Source organism: Giraffa tippelskirchi, chromosome 8 (genome assembly GCF_054371585.1).
Source record: "Giraffa tippelskirchi isolate mGirTip1 chromosome 8, T2T-mGirTip1v1.2.pri, whole genome shotgun sequence".
NCBI classification, from domain to species: Eukaryota; Metazoa; Chordata; class Mammalia; order Artiodactyla; family Giraffidae; genus Giraffa; species Giraffa tippelskirchi.
The window spans coordinates 96,004,343-96,028,590 of NC_137282.1; the positions used below are offsets into that span (position 1 = coordinate 96,004,343).

A 24,248-nucleotide genomic window follows, 5' to 3' on the forward strand; every position below is an offset into this window, starting at 1 on the left:
GCTCCCCTCCACATTTATTTGAAGCTGGCAAGCCCTCTTCCTGAAGAACTCAGCCCCACCCTAGGCAGTGAGCCTGGAGAATAGTCACTGGCTTGACCTCTTTATCCCTCCCTCACCTCCCCTGATAGCTCAGTTGGTAAAGAATCTTCCTGCAATGCAGGAGACCCCGGTTCAATTCCTGGGTCAGGAAGATACCCTGGAGAAGGGATAGGCTACCCACTCCAGTATTCTTGGGCTTCCCTTATGGCTCAGTTGGTAAAGAATACAGCTGCAATGTGGGAGACCTGGGCTCAATTCCTGGGTTGGGAAGATCCCTGAAGAAGGGAAAGGCTACCCACTCCAGTATTCTGGCCTGGAGAATTTCAACGGTCCCAAAGAGTCGGACACGACTGAATGACATTCACTTCACTTTCACCTCCAAGAAGCCCCCAGTACTGAATACAAACTTCACCCTTGCTGACTCTCTCCCCCAAAAGCAAAGAAGCTCAGGGAGGGAGCTGCTTATGCTCCCAGCCCCATCAGTCAGTCATGTAGCCCCTGATATGTCTGAATCTCAAGTTCATGTTCTTTTCCCTTTTGGCTTTCCAGGGGCATCATAAGGCTTCCCTGGTAGCTCAGCTGGTAAAGAATCCACCTGCAATGCAGGAGACCCTGGTTCAATTCATGGATCGGGACGATACCCTGGAGAAAGGATAGGCTATCCACTCCAGAATTCCTGGGCTTCCTTGGTGGCTCAGATGGTAAAGAATCTGCCTGCAATGCAGGAGATCTGGGTTCGACCCCTGGGTTGGGAAGATCCCCTGGAGGAGGGCATGGCAACCCATTCCAGTATTCTTGCCTGTAGAATCCCCATGGACAGAGGAGCCTGGCGGTCTACAGTCCATGGGGTCACAAAGAGCTGGACATGACTGAGTGATTAAGCACAGGCATCACACGCTGAGGACAGATGAGTTTATGTCTTTTTGTCTCACAGCACAAAAAACCACAGCTATTTACTGCCTGACAAAGAACGAATTAAAGAACAAAGATACAATCTACACAGTTTCCCTGGTTACCTAGCCATTCCAAGACAGGTAGTATAAAGTTGTCATATTGTTTCCCAAACAATTGTTTTTATATATGTAGGGATTTTGTTTATGCAACTTACTTTGTTGACGTCTCTCCAAATATGATGCTTTCCAGTTAACAACTAGAGGTTAATATTCACCAGCTATGTAGGATAAAAAATGTTACCAGATTCCACTGGAATGATCATTTATGTTTTTACTCAAATAATAATAATAATACTCTTTAAAAAGTCCAACCATAAGCTGGGCCCAAGCAACAATGGAGAGTCTGGCAATCAAACACCTGACTCTTCACAGTGTTACAATGAATGATTCTTTTCTTTCTCTATTTGCTGGTCTTTTCTAGTCTTGCCTTCCATTTCACAGCTTTGTTAAATATTCAGGTCAAGGTTAGAGCAAGGGACTATCTCAGGGTGGGAGGAACTGAAATTAGCCACACAGGGCCTCTCCACGGTGAAAACATTTATCACCCAGCCAAGGAGTCTGCCTTTAGATTCCAGTAGAAAAGAAAGAAAGAAAAAAAGAAAAAAAAAAACCTCAATTTTGCTTTGCTTTGCCCCAAGCTAACCCTGTTTCAGGTTACTTGGAGGCCGTTCCCTGCAGATGGGAAGGTGTTAGACCTGAATTCTATTTCTAGCATTCACTCTGACTGTCCGTGACCTTATCTTGGCCTCGTCTTCAGCTCTGCTCCACCCTCAGCCCCAGTCTGACCCTAAACTGCCAGCCTCTGCCACCTTCTCCTTGCTGTAGTGTGGTGTGTAAGACCAAGAAGTCTCTAAAATCCCAAACTCAGGTGGTTCTGATGGAGCCACAAGTGCCAACTAGCTTAAAGGGATTTCTGGAAATGAGCTTCAAATGCTGGCTTCCTGCACTTCCGACATGAAAAGTCTAAAACTGATCACTAAGGTATAGACATGGAGATTTGATCTTCCATTTGGTGGAACTCACCAGATTCCTGAATGCCCACAAAATCCCCTCCCACGGGAATGGCTGTTGTTTAGTTGCTAAGTTGCATCTGACTCTTTGAGACCCCATGGACTATAGCCTGCCAGGCCCTTCCTGTCCCTGGGATTTCCCAGGCAAGAGTACTAGAGTGAATTGCCATTTCTTCTATGGGGGATTCCTCCTGACCCGGGGATCAAGCCTGTGTCTCCTGCATTGGCAGGCAAATTCTTTCCTGCTGAGCCACCAGGGAAACCCACAGTAGTATTCCATGCCTGGATCTAACGGGGCTTCCCTGAGGCTCGGCAGGAAAGAATCTGCCTGCCAATGCAGGAGGCTCCAGTTTGATCCTTGAGTTGAGAAGATGCCCTGGAGAAGAAATGGCAACATAACTCTAGTATTCTTGCTTGGGAAATCCCACGGTGGGCTACAGTCTTGACTCAACTGTGTTGTTGAATCAGACACAACTGAGTGACTCAACAACAACAAAGGAATGGCAAACTGCTCTGCACCCATCCTACATTTAGGAATTTAGTCTCATTCCGTGGGAGCCATTTACATCACTGGCACTCATAAATTCCTGAGGCAATTAAAAAGCATGATCTTACTGGTAAGGAGAGAACAAAGCTGTCCCTTTTGGAGATGGTTGTCTCAGTGTATTTTGTGGTTTTCACTCTATATAAACTGTGATTGCACATGATGCTACAGCTGTCTGTTAGAGGCAGCATAGCCTTCCTTGAAAAGGCACAAACTTTGGAGGAGATGAGCTATATCCAATCCTGATTTTACTTCTTAGGAACTATGTGGCCTTGAACAATTTACTTCATGTCCCAGCCTTAGTTCTATACAATGGGTTTTCTAAATGGAACTAATTCATCATATTTTGAGACAACTGAGAAAGTGCTTGCACAGTGCTTAACACATGTCAATTCTTTGTTGTTTATTACAATAGTAATAATATTCAGGTTTGTGAAGACAAATATACTCATGAATGGTGAGCAAATGGAATTGATTCTAATAACTCCTTTGTGGCCCTAAAGTATCCTGGTACATATTCGTGTCTTAGTACCTGTAACACTTGTGAACAGAGGTGTTACTTGTTTATAGAGTCACTATTCTGAATCCCCTTCTCTTTCACTGTTGAATCACAATGTTTCCTAGTACCAGTCCTATCAAATGTTTGTTTATTGAATGAAAAGTAAAGTCATAAATTAATGAGGTGTAAGCAAATGATTGAATATGCTCTGGAAGGGAATATTTAAATCATTAAGCCAAGACAATTGTTATACAAATTATTTCTAGAAAAATAGCACTTTGTTTATTATGAATTTTCCCACTCCCCCCACCCCCACCCTACCCAGTCTCTCAGGAGGGCCAAGTCCCAGATTCAGAGTATTTTCCCAAAAGTTGACACAGTCTCTGAAACTGTGGGAAACTTTTGATAGGATGAGTCCATTTTCAATGCTGCTTTGACCTCCAGATGTGGAAGATAGGCATTTCAGAGTGGATGAAAGGAAAGAGAAGTGATAACTGCACAAAAGAGCATCTTATCATGGAAATAACTAGGTGATTGAGAAGTGTACATTTTAAGTTTCCTAAAGTAAGAACTGTAAGCAGGCAGATAGAACAAGTCTTGCCTGGATGCATTTTCTTGTTCTGGCAGTGGGCAGGCACAGCTCGCTGCAGATGCCACGAAGCCAGAGGCCCCAGTTTACTTTGTAGAATACTCTCTAATCCATCAGAACCATTGCAGTAGATATTTTGAAAACTAAGAGAATCATCGCCAGCATTTTACTTCAAATGGGAACTTATTCAAACCATTATTCAAGCTTATTGAAATGAATTTATGTTCCTACCCACAGGATTAGCTACATAATTTATAGATCCTAGTGGAAAACGGAAATGCAGAGTCCTTTTCAAAAATGAATCTTTTCAGGATGATAACAGCAGAACATTAAACCAAGCATGGGTTCCCCTCTGAGCAAGAGACTCTGTGCAACCGCAAGAGTCATAGGCCCTAAAACCAGCTCTGGTGGCTAATGTCTATTTAGTGAGTCAAGCACTGGGGATCTCCAGTCCAGCCCAACTGCTGTCAGGCCTGCTGCTGCAGCATTAAACCAGAAGGCAGACACCACCAACACCTCAGCATTAGCCTTCCTCAGACTATCGCACTTCCTCCTAGCCTCCACCAGATAACCAGTTTCCACCAGTGTTTTTTCTCCTTCAAATCTTTAGTGTCCCTAAAGCAGTTCAAAGCTATCTAAGAATAAAAATAAAAAATATTCACAAAACCCCAAAACAACAAGAAGAAAATCCCCATTGGATCTAAAGCCTTACAGAACTGTCTCCCTGGGACTTGCAGTTGGTGTTGAATGATGTGCCTGCTTGGGGGTGGGGAGCGGGGGGAGGACATAGAAAGGACACATAGGAAAGTCAAAGAATCTAATCCGAGGTTGTAAACCCAACCCCCGAGAAAACGCTCTTAGGAGCCACGCCCCCGAGTCCCGCCTCATACTGTATGCACAAGTAAACTGCTTTCTGGATACAGTCGCTTCAAAACTGGAGGGGGGAATCCCACACCGAAAACAACAGAAACTCAAATGGCTATAATTGCAGAGACAGAAAAGAGAAGCCGAGATGACAGGCAGTAGGGGCGGAATGTCTTTCTCGCTGGTGGATAATTTGATAAGGAACCTGGATTCTGAGCAGCCTCACAATGGCCTATTTATCCGGCTCTCACGCACCACCGGCAGCCCCGGCTGGGAATCACGGGGGTGGCGGCTGTCCCCGGAAAACGGCGGCGCTCGGCACAGGAAAGCCAGCTGATAAACTGATCTGCAGACAACGCTTCTTCCTTCCTGGGAAGCGGCCACAAAGGCAGCCAGCTGACCTCTGCCGAGCGCCGTTCCCCGGCCGAGGAGGGCGGTGAAGGGGGATGGAAAGGAGAGGGAGGCAGGGAATCGCCGGACACCACCCCCACCCCCTCACCCCAACACACACAGTTTCATTTGGCAAAAGCATCACAAGGCGTGATTCAAGCCTAGCCCACGCTAGCAAACTCGGCTCCGTATCTCTCCCAGCCGGGCGGGGCGGGAAGGGAAGGGAACCGTCCCGGTGCCCCCTCCCGCCCCTCGGCTGCTCGGCTGCTCGGCTGCAGCCCAAGGCCCTTCCTGCCCCGTAGGCTGGGCCCCCGGGCTGGGAATCAGTTTGGTGGCGACTGAACCCATTGGCAAGCCTCTCTCCTACTGTCCCCAGGGGCGGCCCCTCCCTACGGCTTTTGGTCAAAAGCAAAAAGAAACACAGACATTTGTGTCACCCTATTAAGCACCCAGGGCTTTGAATCGTGCATCAGGCGCAAAGACTTCTCATCCTCCCCTTGGCAGGGTGGCCTGGTAAATACAATAAAAAGCTTTCAGGGAGTTCTAAAATTTACCCGCTAACTTCCCTGGCCAGAGGGACAAACTTCCTAGTTAACTTCTCTCCCCGCTCCACCCCATCCCTTTCTATCACATGAAAACATCTTATTTTCATGTTATCCTTTTTCAAAAAAAGACAGCAACACTGGCAGGAAATCAGATGGTGGATTCTGAGATGGTCTAGGCGCTCCCCAGGAAGCCCTGTTTTCAGGGGAGTTGACCTGGCAGCTGGTCCCTGCTGCTCTAAGATGTATGCCTTCACTTTTTCACTCCCCGAAACTTGGATTCGAGTCTTGAGGGAGCCCTGGAAAGAGCTGCCTATGGAGGAAATGGTCTGGAAAGGGCAGTCCACAAGACAGCAGAAATCCAGGCGAAGGAGCACCAGCTCTGTGAACTTGGGAACCTCTGCCTGCTGGCTGGGGAGGGGTGTGGCCTCCAGGCTGCAGGTGGGGCAGTCAGCTGGGAGCCAGGATGTCCTTGATCTACTTTCCAAGTTGTACACAACTCCCATGAAGGAAGAAAGGGTGAAAGGGGGTCAAATCTTCAGCTGTTACTATGCCCTGGTACAGGAGACACTATGGTGAGCTCACTGACTCCAGAGGGCTCCAAGGAGCCCACAGCTCTTGATCCTGGATGCCAGGATCCCCTCTCCAAACCTGTCCTACTCAATATGCTGCCATTAACAGAGCTATGAGGTTCTGGTGCAATCTCCAGAAGAAATTTCCTCCAGTTTAGCACCTACAGAGAAGTACTTTGGAGAGTTGGACGATGTATGCCTTAAGAGCACAAGGTCTCTGAGTAGACTCCTCTATAAACATGGCTCTACTCCAAGGAACAGAGTTGCTTCTTGACTAAGAGTAACAAAGAAAGTTGCAGGAAAGATCCCTTGTGCTCTGTGGCAGTTTGGAGACCTAAGTACATTAACCCTGCTGAGTAAGACTTTCTCCCATAACCTATCAGGGGCTGCCCTCCAGTTATCCCAAAGAATCCCCAGTCGGATCCTGGGACATTTCCAATCCCTCTACCCCCACAATTGCACTCATCTCACATGCTAGTAAAGTAATGCTCAAAATTCTCCAAGCCAGGCTTCAGCAATACGTGAACCGTGAACTTCCAGATGTTCAAGCTGGTTTTAGAAAAGGCAGAGGAACCAGAGATCAAATTGCCAATATCCGCTGGATCATCGAAAAAGCAAGAGAGTTCCAGAAAAACATCTATTTCTGCTTTATTGACTATGCCAAAGCCTTTGACTGTGTGGATTACAATAAACTGTGGAAAATTCTGAAAGAGATGGGAATACCAGACCATCTGACCTGTCTCTTGAGAAACCTGTATGCAGGTCAGGAAGCAACAGTTAGAAGTGGACATGGAACAACAGACTGGTTCCAAATAGGAAAAGGAGTACGTCAAGGCTGTATATTGTCACCCTGCTTATTTAACTTATATGCAGAGTACATCATGAGAAACGCTGGGCTGGAAGAAACACAAGCTGGAATCAAGATTGCCGGGAGAAATATCAATAACCTCAGATATGCGGATGACACCACCCTTATGGCAGAAAGTGAAGAAGAACTAAAGAGCCTCTTGATGAAGGTGAAGGAGGAGAGTGAAAAAGTTGGCTTAAAGCTCCATGTTCAGAAAACTAAGATCATGGCATCTGGTCCCATCACTCCATGGGAAATAGATGGGGAAACAGTGGAAACAGTGTCAGACTTTACTTTTTTGGGCTCCAGAATCACTGCTGATGGTGACTGCAGCCATGAAATTAAAAGACGCTTACTCCTTGGAAGGAAGGTTATGGCCAACCTAGATAGCATGTTTAAAAGCAGAGACATTACTTTGCCAACAAAAGTCCATCTAGGCAAGGCTATGGTTTTTCCAGTGGTCATGTATGGATGTGAGAGTTGGACGGTGAAGAAAGCTGAGCGCCGAAGAATTGATGCTTTTGAGCTGTGGTGTTGGAGAAGACTCTTGAGAGTCCCTTGGACTGCAAGGAGATCCAGTCAATCCATCCTAAAAGAGATCAATCCTGGGTGCTCATTGGAAGGTCTGATGTTGAAGCTGAAGCTCCAATACTTTGGCCACCTCATGCGAAGGGTTGACTCATTGGAAAAGACCCTGATGCTGGGTAGGATTGGGGGCGGGAGGAGAAGGGGACGACAGAGGATGAGATGGTTGGATGGCATCACCGACTCGATGAACATGGGTTTGGGTAGACTCCGGGAGTTGGTGATGGACAGAGAGGCCTGGCGTGCTGCGGTTCATGGGGTCGCAGAGAGTCGGACATGACTGAGCGACTGAACTGAACTGAACTGAACCCCCACAAGATTTCCCATACCCTGTGGTTCTGGTGGAGTTCCTAGCAGAGAAAGATGTGAGAGCAGAAAGCAGTAGCTACCTTTGGTCTAAAATGAACTTCTAGGATTTTTTATACCTGACTTCCCATTATGGGACATTGTTGCTACAGTGCTTCAGGAAAATGAGAAATAAGTAGCTCCTTCTTAGGAATAAATTGAGGCTCTGTTTGAAATCCAGTAATTCCTAATACGGTTTGGGACAACATAGACAAGTATGTGAACTACAGTGACTGTTTTCAGAGAAAGGAGACTCTGCATTTGCTAGGTCACATGTTTTATAATTGATTCTTGATATCAGTATCTTTGCAGAAATCTGGATAAAGTTCACTCATTCCCTGTGTGTATGTTAGTCACTCAGTTGTGTCTGTCTCTTTGTGTTCTCATGGATTGTAGCCTGCCAGGCTCTTCTGTCTATGGGATTTTTGAGACAAGAATATAGGAGTGGGTTGCCATTTCCTCCTCTAGGGGATCTTACCAACCAAGGGATCAAACCTGCATCTCCTGCATTGCGGGAGGATTCTTTACTGTCTGAGCCACCACACTTGCTTAATAAGCTCTCACGGGAACCTGTGGAGAATGGCTGTTCACTGCTTGCCCAGATTCTGTCTCTGACTCTGTTCCCAAACTCAATGGAAAAAAGTCCCTGAGAAGAATGAGCTTGGGGCATCCCAACCCCATCACAGTTAATGCCTCATCCAGAGTTCTTTGTCTTTGCCCTATTAGATTGTAAACCTGCCACCCTGAGCCCTGATGGCTTGTTCTTTCTTTGGCTTCCACTCTGCCCTTACCCCTCCGATCTCATGGAAGACATGGAGCTCCCCTGGTCCTGACCCTCCACGCTCTCCTTCAAGTCCTGCTCTTCCAGCTACTACAGTCACTTCCTTGCCCCACCCACTGACCTCTACAACAGGTGCTCCTGGAAGGACTGCCCCCAAAGAGGGGGTTCTGACACACTGCCCTTCAATTGCTTTTAATACAACTTCAGACAGCAAATTCCCAAGAGACCTCAAGACTGTGATCAATTAATACCATCAGTAAATACACAAGGCTATGTTACTTTGTCAAGAAAATGATTCAGATTCAAAGCCATTTACACATAATGGCCTATAAAATGGCCTCTTGTTTCCAGTCCATCCTGTTCAATGTCTTCTCCCATACTCCCCCTCCCACTTCTCTAGTGGTTTAGTAGAATGATCTTTTCCAAGAGCAGAGTTAGTGTCTTATTACAACTAAGAGGCAGCAGACATCTGGTCCCTAAAGCTACTGTTCCTCCAACCCGCTGCGCAGTCCTTCCACCTCACTGGCCAATCTGGATCAGAAAAGAGAAAATTTCAACCACTGGGACTATTTTTCAAAATTAAAGTTCTCTACTGAACATAAAAAGTAGTACAACATCTATGGAAAACAATTTGGTAGTTCCTCAAAAGTTTAAACATATAGTGACCATATGACCCAGCAATTTCATTCCTAGGTATACACCCAGAAGAACTGAATACAGGTATTCAAACAAATACTTGTATACCCATGTTCTGAGCAGCACTATTCATAGTAGACAAAGGTGCAAAGAACCAAAATATCCATCAAGTGACAAATGGTAAACAAAATGTAGTGTATACATACAATGGAATATAACTCAGTCATAAAATGAAATGAACTACATTCCACAACATGAATAAACCACCAAAATTTCATGATAAGTGAAGACAGACAGAAATAAACAGCCATATAGTGTATGATTCCATTCATATGAAATATCCAGACATGTTAATCAATAGAGATAGAAAGCAGATCAGTGGTTTCCAGGGGCAGAGGAGAAGGAAAGAATGGGAGGTGACTACTTACTGGGTACAGGGTCTCCTTTGGGAGTGATGAAAATGTTTTGGAACTAGATAGAGGTGATGGCTGTACAACAGGTAAATGTTCTAAATACCACTGAACTGATCACTTTAAAACAGTTCATTTAATGTTATATGAATTTCATCTAAAGAAAAAACAAAAAACAAAACTCCTTCTACATCTTTGAAGAATCCGTTTATTCAGGTCCTTTCAAACCCTAATGGTCATTCTCTGAGAAATATGACCGAATGGGGAGGTGTTAGGAGGATGAAAATGATAAATGTTTACTCTTCTTCTACCTGGCTGATCACAGTGATGATGGTGACGGCGATGATGGTAGTGACAATGACGAGAAAAGAGGTTTAAAAGGGGCCCCACAGGTCAGGACAATTCTGTATTCGCAGAACACCTAGAGTAAGACCATATTCCTCAGAAACCTTACACTTTGACCCACCGTGACCCATGGATTCTTCAGCCTTGCCCAGGGTGAGGGCTGAAAAGTGATGGAACCAGGATCCCCACCCATGTTTCTACAGTAGCAGAACCAACACAAGGTTGACTGTACCACATAGTCTCCCTAAAATGATGGTGGATATTTATCATTATAGCTCTCAGATTGTTAGAAGACCTTCTCCACAGACCTATATATAATAAGACTAGCAGCTAATGGTGAGTATTTAACACTTTCCAGCACATTCCTATATGATTTACATATATTAAGTGGTTAATTTCCACCACAGTCCTGTGAGTGAAGCATTGCATTTATCCTCATTTCATAGATTAAGAAAATGAGGGCCAGAGAGATGACAATTATGTCCATGATCCCACAGCTGTCAGGCGGTGACATCTGCACTGATGAAGAGAAGGCTGTTAGCTACACAGCCTCTTGTTTGCTTCGTGAGCACCTGAGTGAATACTCCCAGCTCTCCAATCCCCCCAACTCCCCACCCCCACCCACCACTGTCCCTTGTGGAATTCAACATGTTTCTCCTTTGTTCTTTCAGGGGGATCATGTCCTCCAACATCTGGCCCTGCTGCCTTTGTGTACCCTGGAGCAGAGACTTACTGAGTTTCCTTACCAATATTTTCATGCTGTTTCCTACATTAGAGATATAAATACAACAAAACAATAGCTTGTCTTTCGTTTGCCTTTGCTATTGTTTTTGCGATGAGCTCTCCGTGAAAGGACATTGAGACAGTATACAAATAACTTTGGCTCTGAAGTTAAAGGCTTTTCTTTGCTGCTACAGGAAGTCCAAAGGAGATTTATTCTTTGTCCTGGGGAGAGAGTCTGATTCATAATTTTGCTTTATCTTGGTGTGCCATTTTGCTTTTCTCTTCCTCCTGCTTCTCTCTCCAGAAAACCTAGTAATGCTGAGTCATAAAGTCATGACCCTCCCCAGTCAGTGAATTCAGGGTGCTGGGGACCTCACTGGGGAAAGAGGTCACTCGTCTGAGGAGGGGTTGGAAGTGGCCTCAGTGATAGCTACTCTAATATAGCCACCTCCCCATTCTACAGATGAGGTGCTTGAGCCACAATGGCAAAGAGACGGTCGTGTCCCTAGCTCACCATAAGAGGCAGAACTTAAGGCCTGGCCACACTTCTAGTTTTATATCCAAACTTTTCCCCTGCCAGGCCAACTTCTTCTTCTTCCAAGTTGTCCCTGAAGGCAAGAGAGCACTGTTTAAAGAGTTGGTGGTTGCCAAGCCTGCCTGGCAGAGGTTAGGCCAACAGCAGATATCAGAGGTGGTAGAAACCAGGTCTAGGGACAAGGTTCAAGGCAGGAGGAATAGAGCAAAATGTCTGATGTTCAATCCAATAGATTGCTAATTTCAGAGACAGGCAGTCCAAAATTCTTGATCATTTCTTAAGATAAGTTGTTCTAGAAGTGCAAGATGGCTGAAAGTGCAGAGTACAATGTTCCTTCACTGAAAATCCACTGTAGTCTTGGCACTGTCCTGGGAGCTTTCTGTGCATCATCTCATTTCATTCTTAGAACAAGGCAAGTTCTGCAGTAATTCTGTGTTCTGATGTAAGTTTTATTAATCTCCTTTCACAGAGCAGTCACACAGCCAAAACTGATCATACATCCATAAAAACTGTTTACTTTAAGAGGCTTTCCACTAAGCCACATGGCCTCCCCAAAATGAGACAGGGAGCTCTTATTGCAGAACCCTGGACTTCCAAGGTGGACTCTTCTATCCACTTCCAAAAGTAACTTTAAAACTGTTATTGGAGACTTCCCTGGTGGTCCAGTGGTTAAGACTCCATGTTTCCGCTGCAGGGGTTATCAGTTCAATCTCTGGTCAGGGAAACAAGATCCCACATGCTGCATGGCATAGCCAAAATAAACCCCCCAAAACAAACAAAAAACTGTCATTTGGTATAGTATTTATTTTTGCTAGATTTAGTCCCAAGAAGACCAATAGGAAGTCCCTGTAAGAGGGGTATGGCTCTTCTTCTGACTTCATCCAGAGGCAAGGTCTAGGTCCCTAGGCCATCCAGCAGGCCCTCTGGAAAGGAAGATTGTAGCCTGTCCTCTCCTCCATCACTAGGTGGGTCATCCAAAAGAGGTATCCTGGTAGAGTGGCTAAGAGCTGGAACTCAGACATCACATTGACTGAGAAAATATCTGCTGATGTTTACTAGCTATGGGGTTTTAGAGAAGACACTTAGCTTTTCTATGCCTCATTTCCCTCATCTGTAAAGTGGGTAATAATATCACCTGCCTCATAGTATTGTTGAGAGAACCAAACTAGCTGGGCCTAGAGGATTGCCTGGCACACTATAAGCATAGCTATTAATATGTTTTGATAAGTCATTTATCCTTAGACTTGGGTGGGACTGAAAGGCAAAAAGAACCCTGGAACCAGCTACCATTTTTATTGAGCACCTAATCTCTCTAGTGGGCCTCGTTGGTGGCCCAGTGGTAAAGAAACTGCCTGCCAGTGCAGGAGACACAGTTTGATCTCTGGGTCAGAAGAGCCCCTGGAAATGACAACCTACTCCAGTATTCTTGCCTGGGAAATCCCATGGACAGAGGAGTCTGGCAATCTACATGGGGTTGCAAAAGAGTGGGACATGACTTAGCAACTAAACAAATTCTTTATGCTTTATCTTTGGGCTTCACAGGTGGCACTAGAGGTAAAGAACAGGCCTGCCAATGCAGGACACCTAAGAGATGCAGGTTCAGTCCCTGGGTTGGGAAGATCCCCTGGAGGAGGGCATGGCAACCTACTCAAGTATTCTTGCCTGGAGAATTCCATGGACAGAGGAGCCTGGCAGGCTACGGTCCATAGGGTTGCAAAAAGTCAGACACGTTTACTCTTTCTAATCTTTACAGAAACCTTGTTAGGTAAGCATTGTTATTTCCATTTTATAAATGAGGAAACTGAGGGTCCCAAATGTCAAGCAGGTCACACGGCCAGAAAGTGGCCAAGCTGGTGTCTGAATCTGTGTCAGGCAGGCTACAGGTCTCTCCATTGGCTTAGCTGCTTCACTACGCTGGGTTAGTAGTTTTAAGCAAAAGCCATCTTTAAACATAATGTTGTCTATTACTTTTCATTTTATTTTTTGGTGATGGCTGGGGAGGATGGGATTGGTAGTAAAAAGTAAACAGTGTGACTGTGGTTGAACGCTCCCTTATGAGCCCCTTTGAAAACAAAATTAGGGAAGAAAACACTGCATTTACCAGAGCTGCTGAGGCTGCTGTGCTGCAGACCCCCTTTTCGAGAATTTATCTGTGACTCATCCCACATCTATGATAACTAAGTGGACTGAGACCCATGACCAAGTAAATACATTTTCATGGATTCAAGACCCACCCTCTCAGAAAAGAGGTTCAAAGTAATCTTTATCAAAACCTCTATGTTCTGCAATTTTCTGGTATGGAGAACTGTTGATGACAATGATAATAACCACAAATAGCTATTATTCACAGAGTGTATGAAAGTGCCAGGCACTATGCTAAGTGCTTTAAATATATTTTCCCATTTAATCCTTGCAACCATTGTTTATAGCCCCCCCAACCCCCACCCTTTTATAGGCTTTCCTGGTGGTTCTGTGTAATCTGCCTGCAATGCAGGAGACATGGGTTCGATCTCTGGATTGGAAGATCCCTGAAGAAAGAAATGGCTACTCACTCCAGTATGTGCCTGGGAAATCCCACGGACAGAGGAGCCTGTCCGTGGGGTCGCAAAGAGTCAGACACAGCTTAGCGACTGAACAGGAGCAACAGTCCTATACTAGGAGGTGCCAGGAAGGGAGAAAGAGAAGTAAATGACTCCTCAAGCTGCTTGCAAATACTGGTCGTAGATCAGATTATGTCAATCCAAGGAAAAGAATCTTCAACTGGGTCCCTTTAAAGAAAGATGAGGAGAAACTCAAAGGCATGATGCTATTATTTGTGTTGCTTTCTGGGTATGAAAAACAGGAAGAATAACCACCAACACACTAAGGTTCTTTCAAGACATGAATCATAAACCAGATCAGCAGGTATGGTGAAGGGCTTGTCAGTTTAGCAGCTGTCACTATACAAGGAGACAAGCGGTTTGTCGGAAGGAAATGCCAATGCTCACCCCCACCACAGCCTCCCTCCCACACGAAGCCATTTTGCACACAGTTTTGCCTTTTCTGCTGTTTATTTTGTTAAGACTCTTAAACCTGTCAGCGAAGCGGTTTCCAGCCCAGTGTGTGTGGTAATAATCTCCCTTTCTAAGAGATAAGCACCCTGAGTGAGGCCAGATTGGAAGACAAACTAACACACCAAAGTTGCTGAGCACACACGACTCTTTGCTCAGGCTTTATTTGCTTCAGGGAAAAACGAAACAATGTCCAGCTTGGAGATTTTGGAAGCTCACTTAGACACTACTGGAAACGTATAAAATGCCAGTGCATGCAGGTATGTCCCAGCTGAACATATGCTTCTTGCAGCAGAGGGACACATGGAAAAAATGAGTAGGGAGGACCTGCTGGAGACTTCCAGAGAAAGGACCTTTCTGGCAAACCCAGTTCAGTTCAGTCGCTCAGTCGTGTCCGACTCTGCGACCCCATGAATCACAGCACGCCAGGCCTCCCTGTCCATCACCAGCTCCCAGAGTTTACCCAAACCCATGTTCATCGAGTCAGTGATGCCATCCAGCCATCTCATCCTCTATCGTCCCCTTCTCCTCCTGCCCCCAATCCTTCCCAGCATTAGGGTCTTTTCCAATGAGTCAACTCTTCGCATGAGGTGGCCAAAGTATTGGAGTTTCAGCTTCAACATCAGTCCTTCCAATGAACACCCAGGACTGATCTCCTTTAGGATGGACTGGTTGGATCTCCTTGCAGTCCAAGGGACTCTCAAGAGTCTTCTCCAACATCACAGTTCAAGAGCATCAGTTCTTTGATGCTCAGCTTTCTTTATAGTCCAACTCTCACATCCATACATGACTACTGGAAAAACCAGAGCCTTGACTAGACAGACCTTTGTTGGCAAGTAATGTCTCTGCTTTTAAATATGCTATCTAGGTTGGCCATAACCTTCCTTCCAAGGAGTAAGTGTCTTTTAATTTCATGGCTGCAATCACCATCAGCAGTGATTTTGGAGCCCAAAAAAATTAAGTCTGACACTGTTTCTACTGTTTCCCCATCTATTTCCCATGAAGTGATGGGACCAGATGCCATGATCTTAGTTTTCTGAACATGGAGCTTTAAGCCAACTTTTTCACTCTCCTCTTTCACTTTCATCAAGAGGCTCTTTAGTTCTTTGCTTTCTGCCAGAAGGGTGGTATCATCTGCATATCTGAAGTTATTGATATTTCTCCCGGCAATCTTGATTCCAGCCTGTGTTTCTTCCAGCCCAGCGTTTCTCATGATGTACTTTGCATACAAGTTAAATAAGCAGGGTGACAATATACAGCCTTGACGTACTCCTTTTCCTATTTGGAACCAGTCTGTTGTTCCATGTCCAGTTCTAACTGTTACTTCCTGACCTGCATACAGGTTTCTCAAGAGACAGGTCAGATGGTCTGGTATTCCCATCTCTTTCAGAATTTTCCACAGTTTATTGTGATCCAGTTTACGCAAATGTCCCATATTCTAGGAGATAAATTAAACTTCTACCTTTAGAACAAGGCAGGAATTTACCTCCAGATAATGAAACAAAACAAGGCAGTCAGATGAGAAATGTTCGTCTTACTTTCTAAAATCAAAGGAACTCCTTCTCTCTAGGGCAGGACATTTACTTTTGGCCATAAGGAGGGAGGGTTTCCCAGTGGTGCTAGTGGTAAAGAACACACCTGCCAATGCAGGAGACTTAAGAGACGCAGGTTCAATCTCTGGGTCAGGAAGATCCCCTGGACGAGGGAATGGCAATCCACTCCAGAGAATCCATGGACAGAGGAGCCTGGTGGGCTACAGTGTGCGGGGTTGCACAGAGTCGGACTGAGCCACTTAGCAGCAGCAGCATAAGGAGGAAACTCCCTACCAAAGATAATGTATGATCCCTGTGGCTGTGATGTTGTCAACTCTCTATGGCCTGTGCAGCAGCCACCGCCCTCTTCTCTGCTGACAGAGCCCTGATTTCTCTATTCAAGGGCAGCCTCTAGGAGCCTAGAGGGAGCTCCTGAGTAGTGGTAATGCTGCAGTGACCTTTTTGCCAAGACTCCCAAGGTTTTTACTAATAGGCAGCTCTGATCCCTGAGTGGATTCTGTTCCCAATTCATTTACTCAGAGGTGAGAAACTGGGTCTGAGGTCATGGGCTCCATAGGCTTTAAAATAGCATCTGGAAATGTGAAGTAATGGCTTACTTGAACAACTGCCTATGAGCCTCAGTTCACTGTCTCTACTTCCTGCTCCCACTCCACTCCTTTCAGCATCTGCACAGCTATATGTATGTTATACTGATGCATTCTCAGGGCGCCCTCATCCAATCACATGACTTCTGCCCTCCAAGGACAGCTAGGGGATGAGGACTTTTTTTTATTTCAAACGGAATAAAGTGCCCATTTTACCTTGAAAACCTAGCCAGCAAGTAGATTGAAAGGAGGTAAAAACACCTGGAAAGGTAGATTACAGAGAGAAGGTTCTGTTTCCTCCAGAAGCTTCTCATACTACAGTTTAGTTGTCCATGGGCCAGTGAGGCCATTTCTAGGTCTTTGAAGCAGAGTCGTCCCATGTCAACAAGCCTAACATTTCACCTGAAGAGGCTTGTTTTTTTTTTGCAGCTGTACTTTTTGTTTTGTTGCTCTGTCCTTAGGATATTTCTGGAGCTCAACTTCTCGCAATTCTAATTCTTCAGGCCTGGGATAGGGCCTGGGGAACTTCCTCTGTGCTCAGCCTAGGAGATTCTGACCTTGGAAGATCCTGGGTCTACTCAGAGATACATTGCTTGGGACTCAGAGCCAGGCATTTAATCTCTTCAAAAGCAGCCTCCACCTCCCTCTCATTATAAGTAGCCTTTTTTTTTTTTTAACCAGAGTTAAAATTGCTCAGTCAGAGGTTTTGCCAAAGCACTCGGCAAAAGTATTTGCATTTGCATTTTGTTGATTCCAGAATCTGAAGCATTAAGCAAAGTTTTTAAAGGGAACCTAATATTACTTTTGAGAGGAGATTTTCTCTAGCTACTCCATATTGTGCAGAAACTGAACCAGGCTGGTATTCTCTGGAAGACATTTTTGGGCAGCTTTGTAAACTGTCTGATGTTTTCACTGTTTCTCTCTACAGCCTGGGGAATGACTCTGACTCGGGGGAGCTCCTCTATGCAAATGAATAGGTTGCCTTATCTGGTCCTCAGAAGTTCCCTTTCCAGGGAAAACCACTCTGAAGTTGGTTACAGATCAGGGTCTGGATTAGAGGCCCCAGCCGGGCAAGCACTTCTAAATAAACAGAAGGGGTCACATGATTTATCGGGTGATGAGTGTTTGCTGGAAGGCATGTGGTGCGAGGTTACTGTCCAGTCAGGGGCAGAGAAGAGGGGAAAAAAAACACAACAGAAAACTCCTACTTGCTTTTGTTTTGAAGGGAAACTCCCCTCCCGTGTGTATCCTCCCTGGGAGGCTGTTTCTGAAGCAGAGCATCCAGGCAAAGACTGACGCTGTTGCTTTCTGTGGCAGCGGAGCTGAGCACAGGATGGGGTACTCTGGGGGCACCCAGGTCAGCTGCTCATTCATGAATGGGCACCTCTCTTCTAGAAGGGGCTTCTTGCCACATGTTTCCTGAGAGTCTTCTCAGATATTGCTGTGTAACAGGTCTTTCCCTTGACCAGGCTGGATTTTCAACTGGTTACCCAAAAAACATTTGCTTGATACTTGAGGATGAATCACCCATTGAACAAACAAACCCACTTGCTCCAGGCTTTTTTTTTTTTTGTGGTGGGGGGAGCGGGTGGTGGGGTGGATGGGTTGGGGGCAGTCAGGCTTGCAAGTTAAACAAAAGAGAGGTGATGGGCTGCTTAGACTCTGGTCCAGGGCAGAAGCCTCCCTTGGCCAGTTATATCAGGTATTGAGCTGCTTCACTCTTTCCTGGTTTTCTGGAGTTCCGAATGCTGAATATCCACTCTCAGGGGTCAACTACAGTTCATAAATTCCAGCATAGTTTTCACATCTTTTCTACTGTGGCTTGAAAGTTCCTTATCATGTCTGCAAATCAAAGAGAAAAACACCAACAGCCTAATCTAAAAATGGGCAGAAGATAGGAACATACAGGTCAGAGAAAAAGAAATGTAAATGGTGCTTAAGCCCAAGAAATGATGCTTAACTTTTGTTAAGTCTCATTTCAAGTTATTTCAAAATAAAATGACATAGGTTTTTAAAAGTTTACTTTCACCCAAGATAAATGCAAAAACTACATGAATTGGAAGAAAGTATAATGGGGACTTCTAGGTTGTAAGGTCTGTGCTGTTTCTTAACTGGGTGTTCATTAGGCAATGCACTTAATTTGCAAAGACTTATTCAGCTGTACACTGATGATAAATGTAGCTTTATGAATAAAGCATATTTCAATTAAGATTTTTAAAAATTGCATTGCAATTCCATATTTTACCTAGTAGAATGGCAAAGATAAAAATGTTTGATAATAGACTGTATTGACCTGATATGGAGAAATAGGCATTCTCATATATTACTAACAGGAATATAAAATAGTACAGTTTCTATGGTGGACAAATAGGCTATATTTTTCAAATGTATAGATGCACATATCTTCTGATATACCAATTTCACTTCTAAAATTGATCCTATTCATACCTGCACATGACATGAATACAACGTCATTCTCTAGAGTAGTGTTTGTAATACCAGAAGATTAGAAACAACTTAGGTGTTCTCTTTAGGAAAGAGGCTAAACTAATCACTATACACCTATAAAGTGGAATATTACCCAGCTATAAAGGCAGAATTGGAAATTCTTGATGTACTGCAATACAGTAATCTCTAAGACATATTCTTGCATAGAAAGAAAAGCAAGAAATGGGGAGGGGGAAGTGAGTATAGCATTCTATCATCTGAATAAATAAGGAGATAATTACATATATCTTCCTTGACATATAAATAAACTATCTCTGGGAGAACATACAAGAAAATTGCAACACAGCTTCCAAGTGGGAGAACTGGGCAGTTGGGGGACAGAATTCAAAGGAAGACTTTTGCTATATCTCAAATGTATGTTTTGAATTATGAATGACATGATAGACATGACAGTATAATCTAGAAAAAATAAATGACATTTAAAATCTAAAGTCTGCATTTTCTGTTATATGTAATATAATGGCATTTTTATTATTACTTGGACTCCACTTGGATATTTTCTTTCTCTCATGTCCTCTTAGTTCTAGTCCCATCAAGCCAATGGTTTCTTGGCAGGGGTGGGCAGGGAAAATTCTAACACATTAGATCCATACATCAATCATTATAAGACATATCTTCAGAAACATTCAAATGGGAAAAACATGTGGTATCTAGAACGGAGGAAACTGGTTAATCTGCTTTGCCGATTACTCACTTATCAGGCCCCGGACCACGAACTACCATTAAATGGCAATCATTGACATTTTTTTCACATTTAAAAAGTGTTACTATTTTAAAAAACACTAGGACACACCAAGTATGCAATGTAAATTCCCAGAAAGGGAGGCCTACCTGGAGAGATGCTGAACAACCAAGAGTGAGAGTTGGCTCCAGAGGGCAGAAAACAAAGGTAGGTACAGAAGGAACCCCATATGCCCCTATTTGGCTGAAGTCCAGCCGTAAAGGAGTCACCTCCAAAAATAGGACTAAAAGAACCATTCTATGGCTTTGAGGGTTTAGATGAGTTTCTTTTCTCTGTTTAGCATTAACCCTTTAGCAGAGCCTTTCCAAAGGACAAGTCCCACAGACTCAGTTCCACCCCTGGCTGTACATTTTTTTCTAACCAGCGGCTAATGGAGGCTCATGTCTGACAGTTTCTTCATGTTGAAATATGGTAGCAATAAGGGATTTTCCTCTCCTGCTTTTTTTAAAAACGTAACTGCTGTGAAGTAGAAGTAGAATGTTGTTGTGTTGTTTGGTCACTAAGTTGTGTCTGACTCTTTTGTGATCCTATGGACTGTAGCCCACGAGGTTCCTCTTTCCATGGGATTTCTCAGGCAAGAATATTGTAGCGGGTTGCCATTTCCTCCTCAAGGGGATCTTCCCACTCAGGGATCCAACCTGAGTGTCCTGCATCGGTAGGCAGATTCTTTACCACTGAGCCGCCAGAGAAGCCTGTAGAGTAGGATACTCCTGATCAGACATATTTCTATCCAGTATGTAGAGTAAGGTCCTTAGCATCTTCCAGAAGCGGAGAGAAGAATTTGACCTGGAGGGAAGAAAATCAACCCTCAGTTGCTCTCAGGTAGCTGCTAATGCTGACCAGCCTCTGAAGACCCAGGTTCTGTGGGGAGGCAGGAGGACCGCGGATACTGACCCTACCGCTCACCAGTTTCTTGTGAGTAAGACATGACCACGCCTGGCAACATAAAAACACAGCACTGTTCACACCCAGAGCCTTGTTTTGGCTGGATTTCTTTTTGTACTATGAAAGGATTTTCAATTTAAAATAGGACCAGAGGATATGGTTCTTTCACACATGTACCCTCAGAAGAATGGAATTAAAGAACCGAGAGACAGATTTCTGGTAAATATCTGATTTACAGAAGACCTGTTTATCTCCTGACCAATGAACACGCACCAAAAATCTCTCCTCATCTTCCAACCAGTGAACTTACTGCTTGGACTCTGGCTGGACTTCCCCCCTTTTATACTACTTACACATAAATGTAGCCCACTCCAAACCCTTAGTGGACCCGCCATAGCTCGCACAGCATGCATTTTCTGAATGCCATTTCAACTTATTCTCAAATAAATTCAATTTTTGGTTAGCCAACTTGCCTCAATTTACCTCTTTATTTAGATTGACAGTACCATAAAGTTACAAGGACAATAAATCAACAATTTTGAATTTGTATTTCACCTATTAGGGGCTAGTCATTGTGAAAGTCTCCTTTAAAAGACAATAACAAAGTATCTTTACATTGTCTGAAATAGCTAGAAGAAACCTCACAGGTCTCCTGGTCTCTTAACCCCCTATCTGATGGATTCTATCTAAATTTTAAAGGCCCCCCACCCCCACCCCCCCCTCAAGGATCTTCCTAGTTTCTAAAATTTCATAAATAGCTACTCTGGACATTTATTCAAGTAAAAAATTATCCATCCTTACATTAATCCTTATGTTAAGCTTTGTATATACTAGAACTTTCTGTATTGTGATGATGAAGAGTCACTGAACAATATTTTTCTAAAATATTGTTTTAGAAACTGTTCTTAACTCAAACTGTTCATTTTATGGACAAGCACACTGAGGCTCAGATCAAAAGGCCAGAGCCGACTTAGGTCAAGACTCTAGGCTTCCTGACTTCCGCTCAGTACAGCACTCTTATAGGCATACTGAGCTCTTTTTTTTATACATATAAATTGTTAAATCCCTTAACAATTAAGGGATTTAATTGAATTGTTAAATTAAGAACTTAATTGTTAAGTTCCTATTTTGTTTTCTAGACTAAAATCCTTTATCTCCTAAACTGCACCTGCTCCCTTCTTTTTTCCCACTAGCTGACCCACTAGCTTTTGGTCTACTATGACTACCATTGCATTTTCTCCTATTCCCCCTTGCTTCCTGAATAGGCTCTCATTTCCTTGTTTCAGGGTAGTCTGTTTATTCTCCCCTCTATTGTATTATCTCCTGCTTCCCACTAATGAGCTTCTTCCTGTTTTTGACAGATGGTTCTCTGTTTTGACAAGGTAAAATTGATCAGCGAATTAAACCCATGTGAAATATCTCTAAATACAAACTTACTACAGGGAAAGATTTAAATGCTGCCGACTTCCTTGCAGATAATCACTTGGAAGGCAATTTTAATAGCCAGATGAATTCTAAATGGGGAGCTCTGTTTAAACTTTGTATTCCATAAATAGAAACAAAGTGCAGACATCCTGCTTCTTGACTTCTTTGGTCATTTGAAGCTTTCAGAAGATGCTTTTGTTTTCTTGCTTTCTCTTTTCTTCTGTATGTGAGACAGTGGCTAGAGAGTGTCCATAGCACAGCAAGGGCTGGAATGACCCCTCAGTTCCCTGCTGCAGGTAGATGTGCCCTGAGACCTTGGTCAACACCTCGCTGCCTTTTAAAGATGGGCCCAGTGAGCCTTTCATTCCAATCCACACAATTGTGGATTTGATAACTTGACTCCAAAATGAGACACTCCTTCTGACAAAACAGATGCTCCCTATGAACTCAGGTGATTTAAGAATCTGAATTTGCATTTTTGTTTGTGTCACAGACTCTTCGACTTTCAGAAACAGAAATATTTAAGATATTATTTAGATTTGGGATTGATAACACGGAGCCCACAGAAAACTCCAAGGTCTGTGAATGGATTCAGGAGTTGAATCATCCAGGATGGGTTAAACTATGCTATGAAAATAAACAGTTCCAAAAATCTCAGTAGATTAAAGCAACAAAAGCTTAAACAATAAAAGCCTGTTCATGCTTCATATTAATTCAAGGTTGACTGGGGACTTTACACCTACACCACTGTCATCCTCATTCCTGGACCTGATGGAGGAGCCACCATCAGGAACTTTATAGGCTTCAATGCAGAAGGCAAAAAGAGCACTGCTGTTAATTCTTCAACCCAAATGTGTTACCCAGAACTTCTGCTCACACTTTATTGGCTGGTGCCTGAGTTCAGTGGAGTGAAGAAGTGTAATCCTCCTGCAAGAAGGAAAACTACAGTAGAGAACTGTTCACTGCAGGGTCCAGGAACTCTCGAAGTAACATGCAAAAGGATATGTGAATAGGTCTAGGTGACTGTTTCTGGACAGCAGTGGTAGAGTTTTAGGTCTATTCTGAAAAGGGTCTTTGACCACCAGCTCTGCCCCATATCCCCCCCTCAAAAAAACCCAAAGTTAACCAATGATCCTTATCCAAACTCCTTGTTTTACAGATGGGAGAGCTTGAAAGCCAAATCTTTAAACACCTTGCCAAAAACCAAAACAACTTGCCCTGAACTTGCTAAAACAACAGTTAATTGGGAGCAGAACCACCTCTGAGACTGTATAAGGGAGAGGCAACACTCCCAGGCACAGCAAAAGGCTCCAGACTGTGTAACCAGCTCTCCACATTCAGATTTAATTTAGAGAGGAAGAAAGAGGTCATGGGAAGGGGCTTTGTTTCCTGTAGGTTTCAAATCCCAAATGGAGGTTGGAAACGGGTAGAGGATCCTCCTTGGAAACTTTTGAAAAATAGCTCATTTGAAAAGATTCCAATGCCAAGAAAAACGTGACCCCTTGTCCTCCCCCACTGTTCGCCTTTCCTTCAGCCCTCTTTCCTCTTGTCAGGTAACCTGGGCGGCCATCATATCCTTCCAGCTTCCTCATGTCTCAGCTTCCCGCTGGGGCCCAACAAAAGGCATTATCCTGGAAGAACTGGTTTTTCCATCTCTTTTCATAACTCTGTTTCCTTTTCGGAAGACCATGTGTTTTCCTTAATTCATTTTAACTCCCCACCCTGTCACCCCCCTTTACTTTACCTCACTTTCATCTCAGGCTGGAATATTGCTTAGCTTCCCAACCACACAGGGTAAGGTTTTATTTTAGCCATGTAAACAAACAAAAGCTCCTCCGACCCTCCAAGCATGAGGACCGAGATTAGGATTCAGGAGAAAACTTGGCAATGTATCTGAATTCTCAATTCTCTTTTCTCTTCCTCTTCACTCAGTATTTTCTGTTTCCCACTTTCTGTCCCTTTCCCTGTTGGATTTGTATTAGGCCATGATGGGGGATCAGGAAAATCAAGTGTGGTGTGGAATGTGGAAGTTATTGACTATCAGGATAGAAGGGGAAAAAAATGAGATTTTTTTCCTTTAGAGAAGTATTTTTATAAATCGGTTAACTCAAACAACCAGTCTCTGAATAATTCTAAAATTCGAGGTAATTTGGTACCGTATAAAAACACACAGGTGGAGAGTGTGTTGAAACAGAAGATCTAGATTCTGGACTAGAGGTCACTTGGGACATGATCAGTGGATAAAGGAGCATTTCTTCATTTCTTTTCCCGATGCAGATTTGTCCCTTACAC

The 24,248-nt window shown here is 44.0% G+C and overlaps 1 protein-coding gene and 1 long non-coding RNA gene across 12 annotated transcripts in view; one reads left to right on the forward strand and one right to left on the reverse strand.

Annotated features, from left to right (window-relative positions):
• LOC145516574 (uncharacterized) overlaps positions 1 to 24,248 on the reverse strand; it is a 291,214-nt gene that overhangs the window by 7,875 nt on the left and 259,091 nt on the right. For 2 of the 11 annotated variants that reach the window (XR_014061504.1, XM_081517916.1), the window contains exon 9: positions 17,956 to 18,238. The exons of 7 other annotated variants lie outside the window; for them this stretch is intronic. Coding sequence is in view for 1 of the 4 variants with exons in the window: in XM_081517916.1 (XP_081374042.1) it covers positions 18,233 to 18,238 (6 nt within the window). In the remaining 3 variants the exon portion in view is untranslated. Of the gene's footprint in view, positions 1 to 17,955; positions 18,274 to 19,342; positions 20,433 to 24,248 lie in introns of those variants that run through there. 2 more of the 11 variants (XR_014061492.1, XR_014061493.1) reach the window with 2 other exon arrangements.
• Positions 1 to 24,248, forward strand: part of LOC145516576 (uncharacterized) — a 71,221-nt gene that overhangs the window by 464 nt on the left and 46,509 nt on the right. The gene's annotated exons all lie outside the window — the stretch shown is intronic.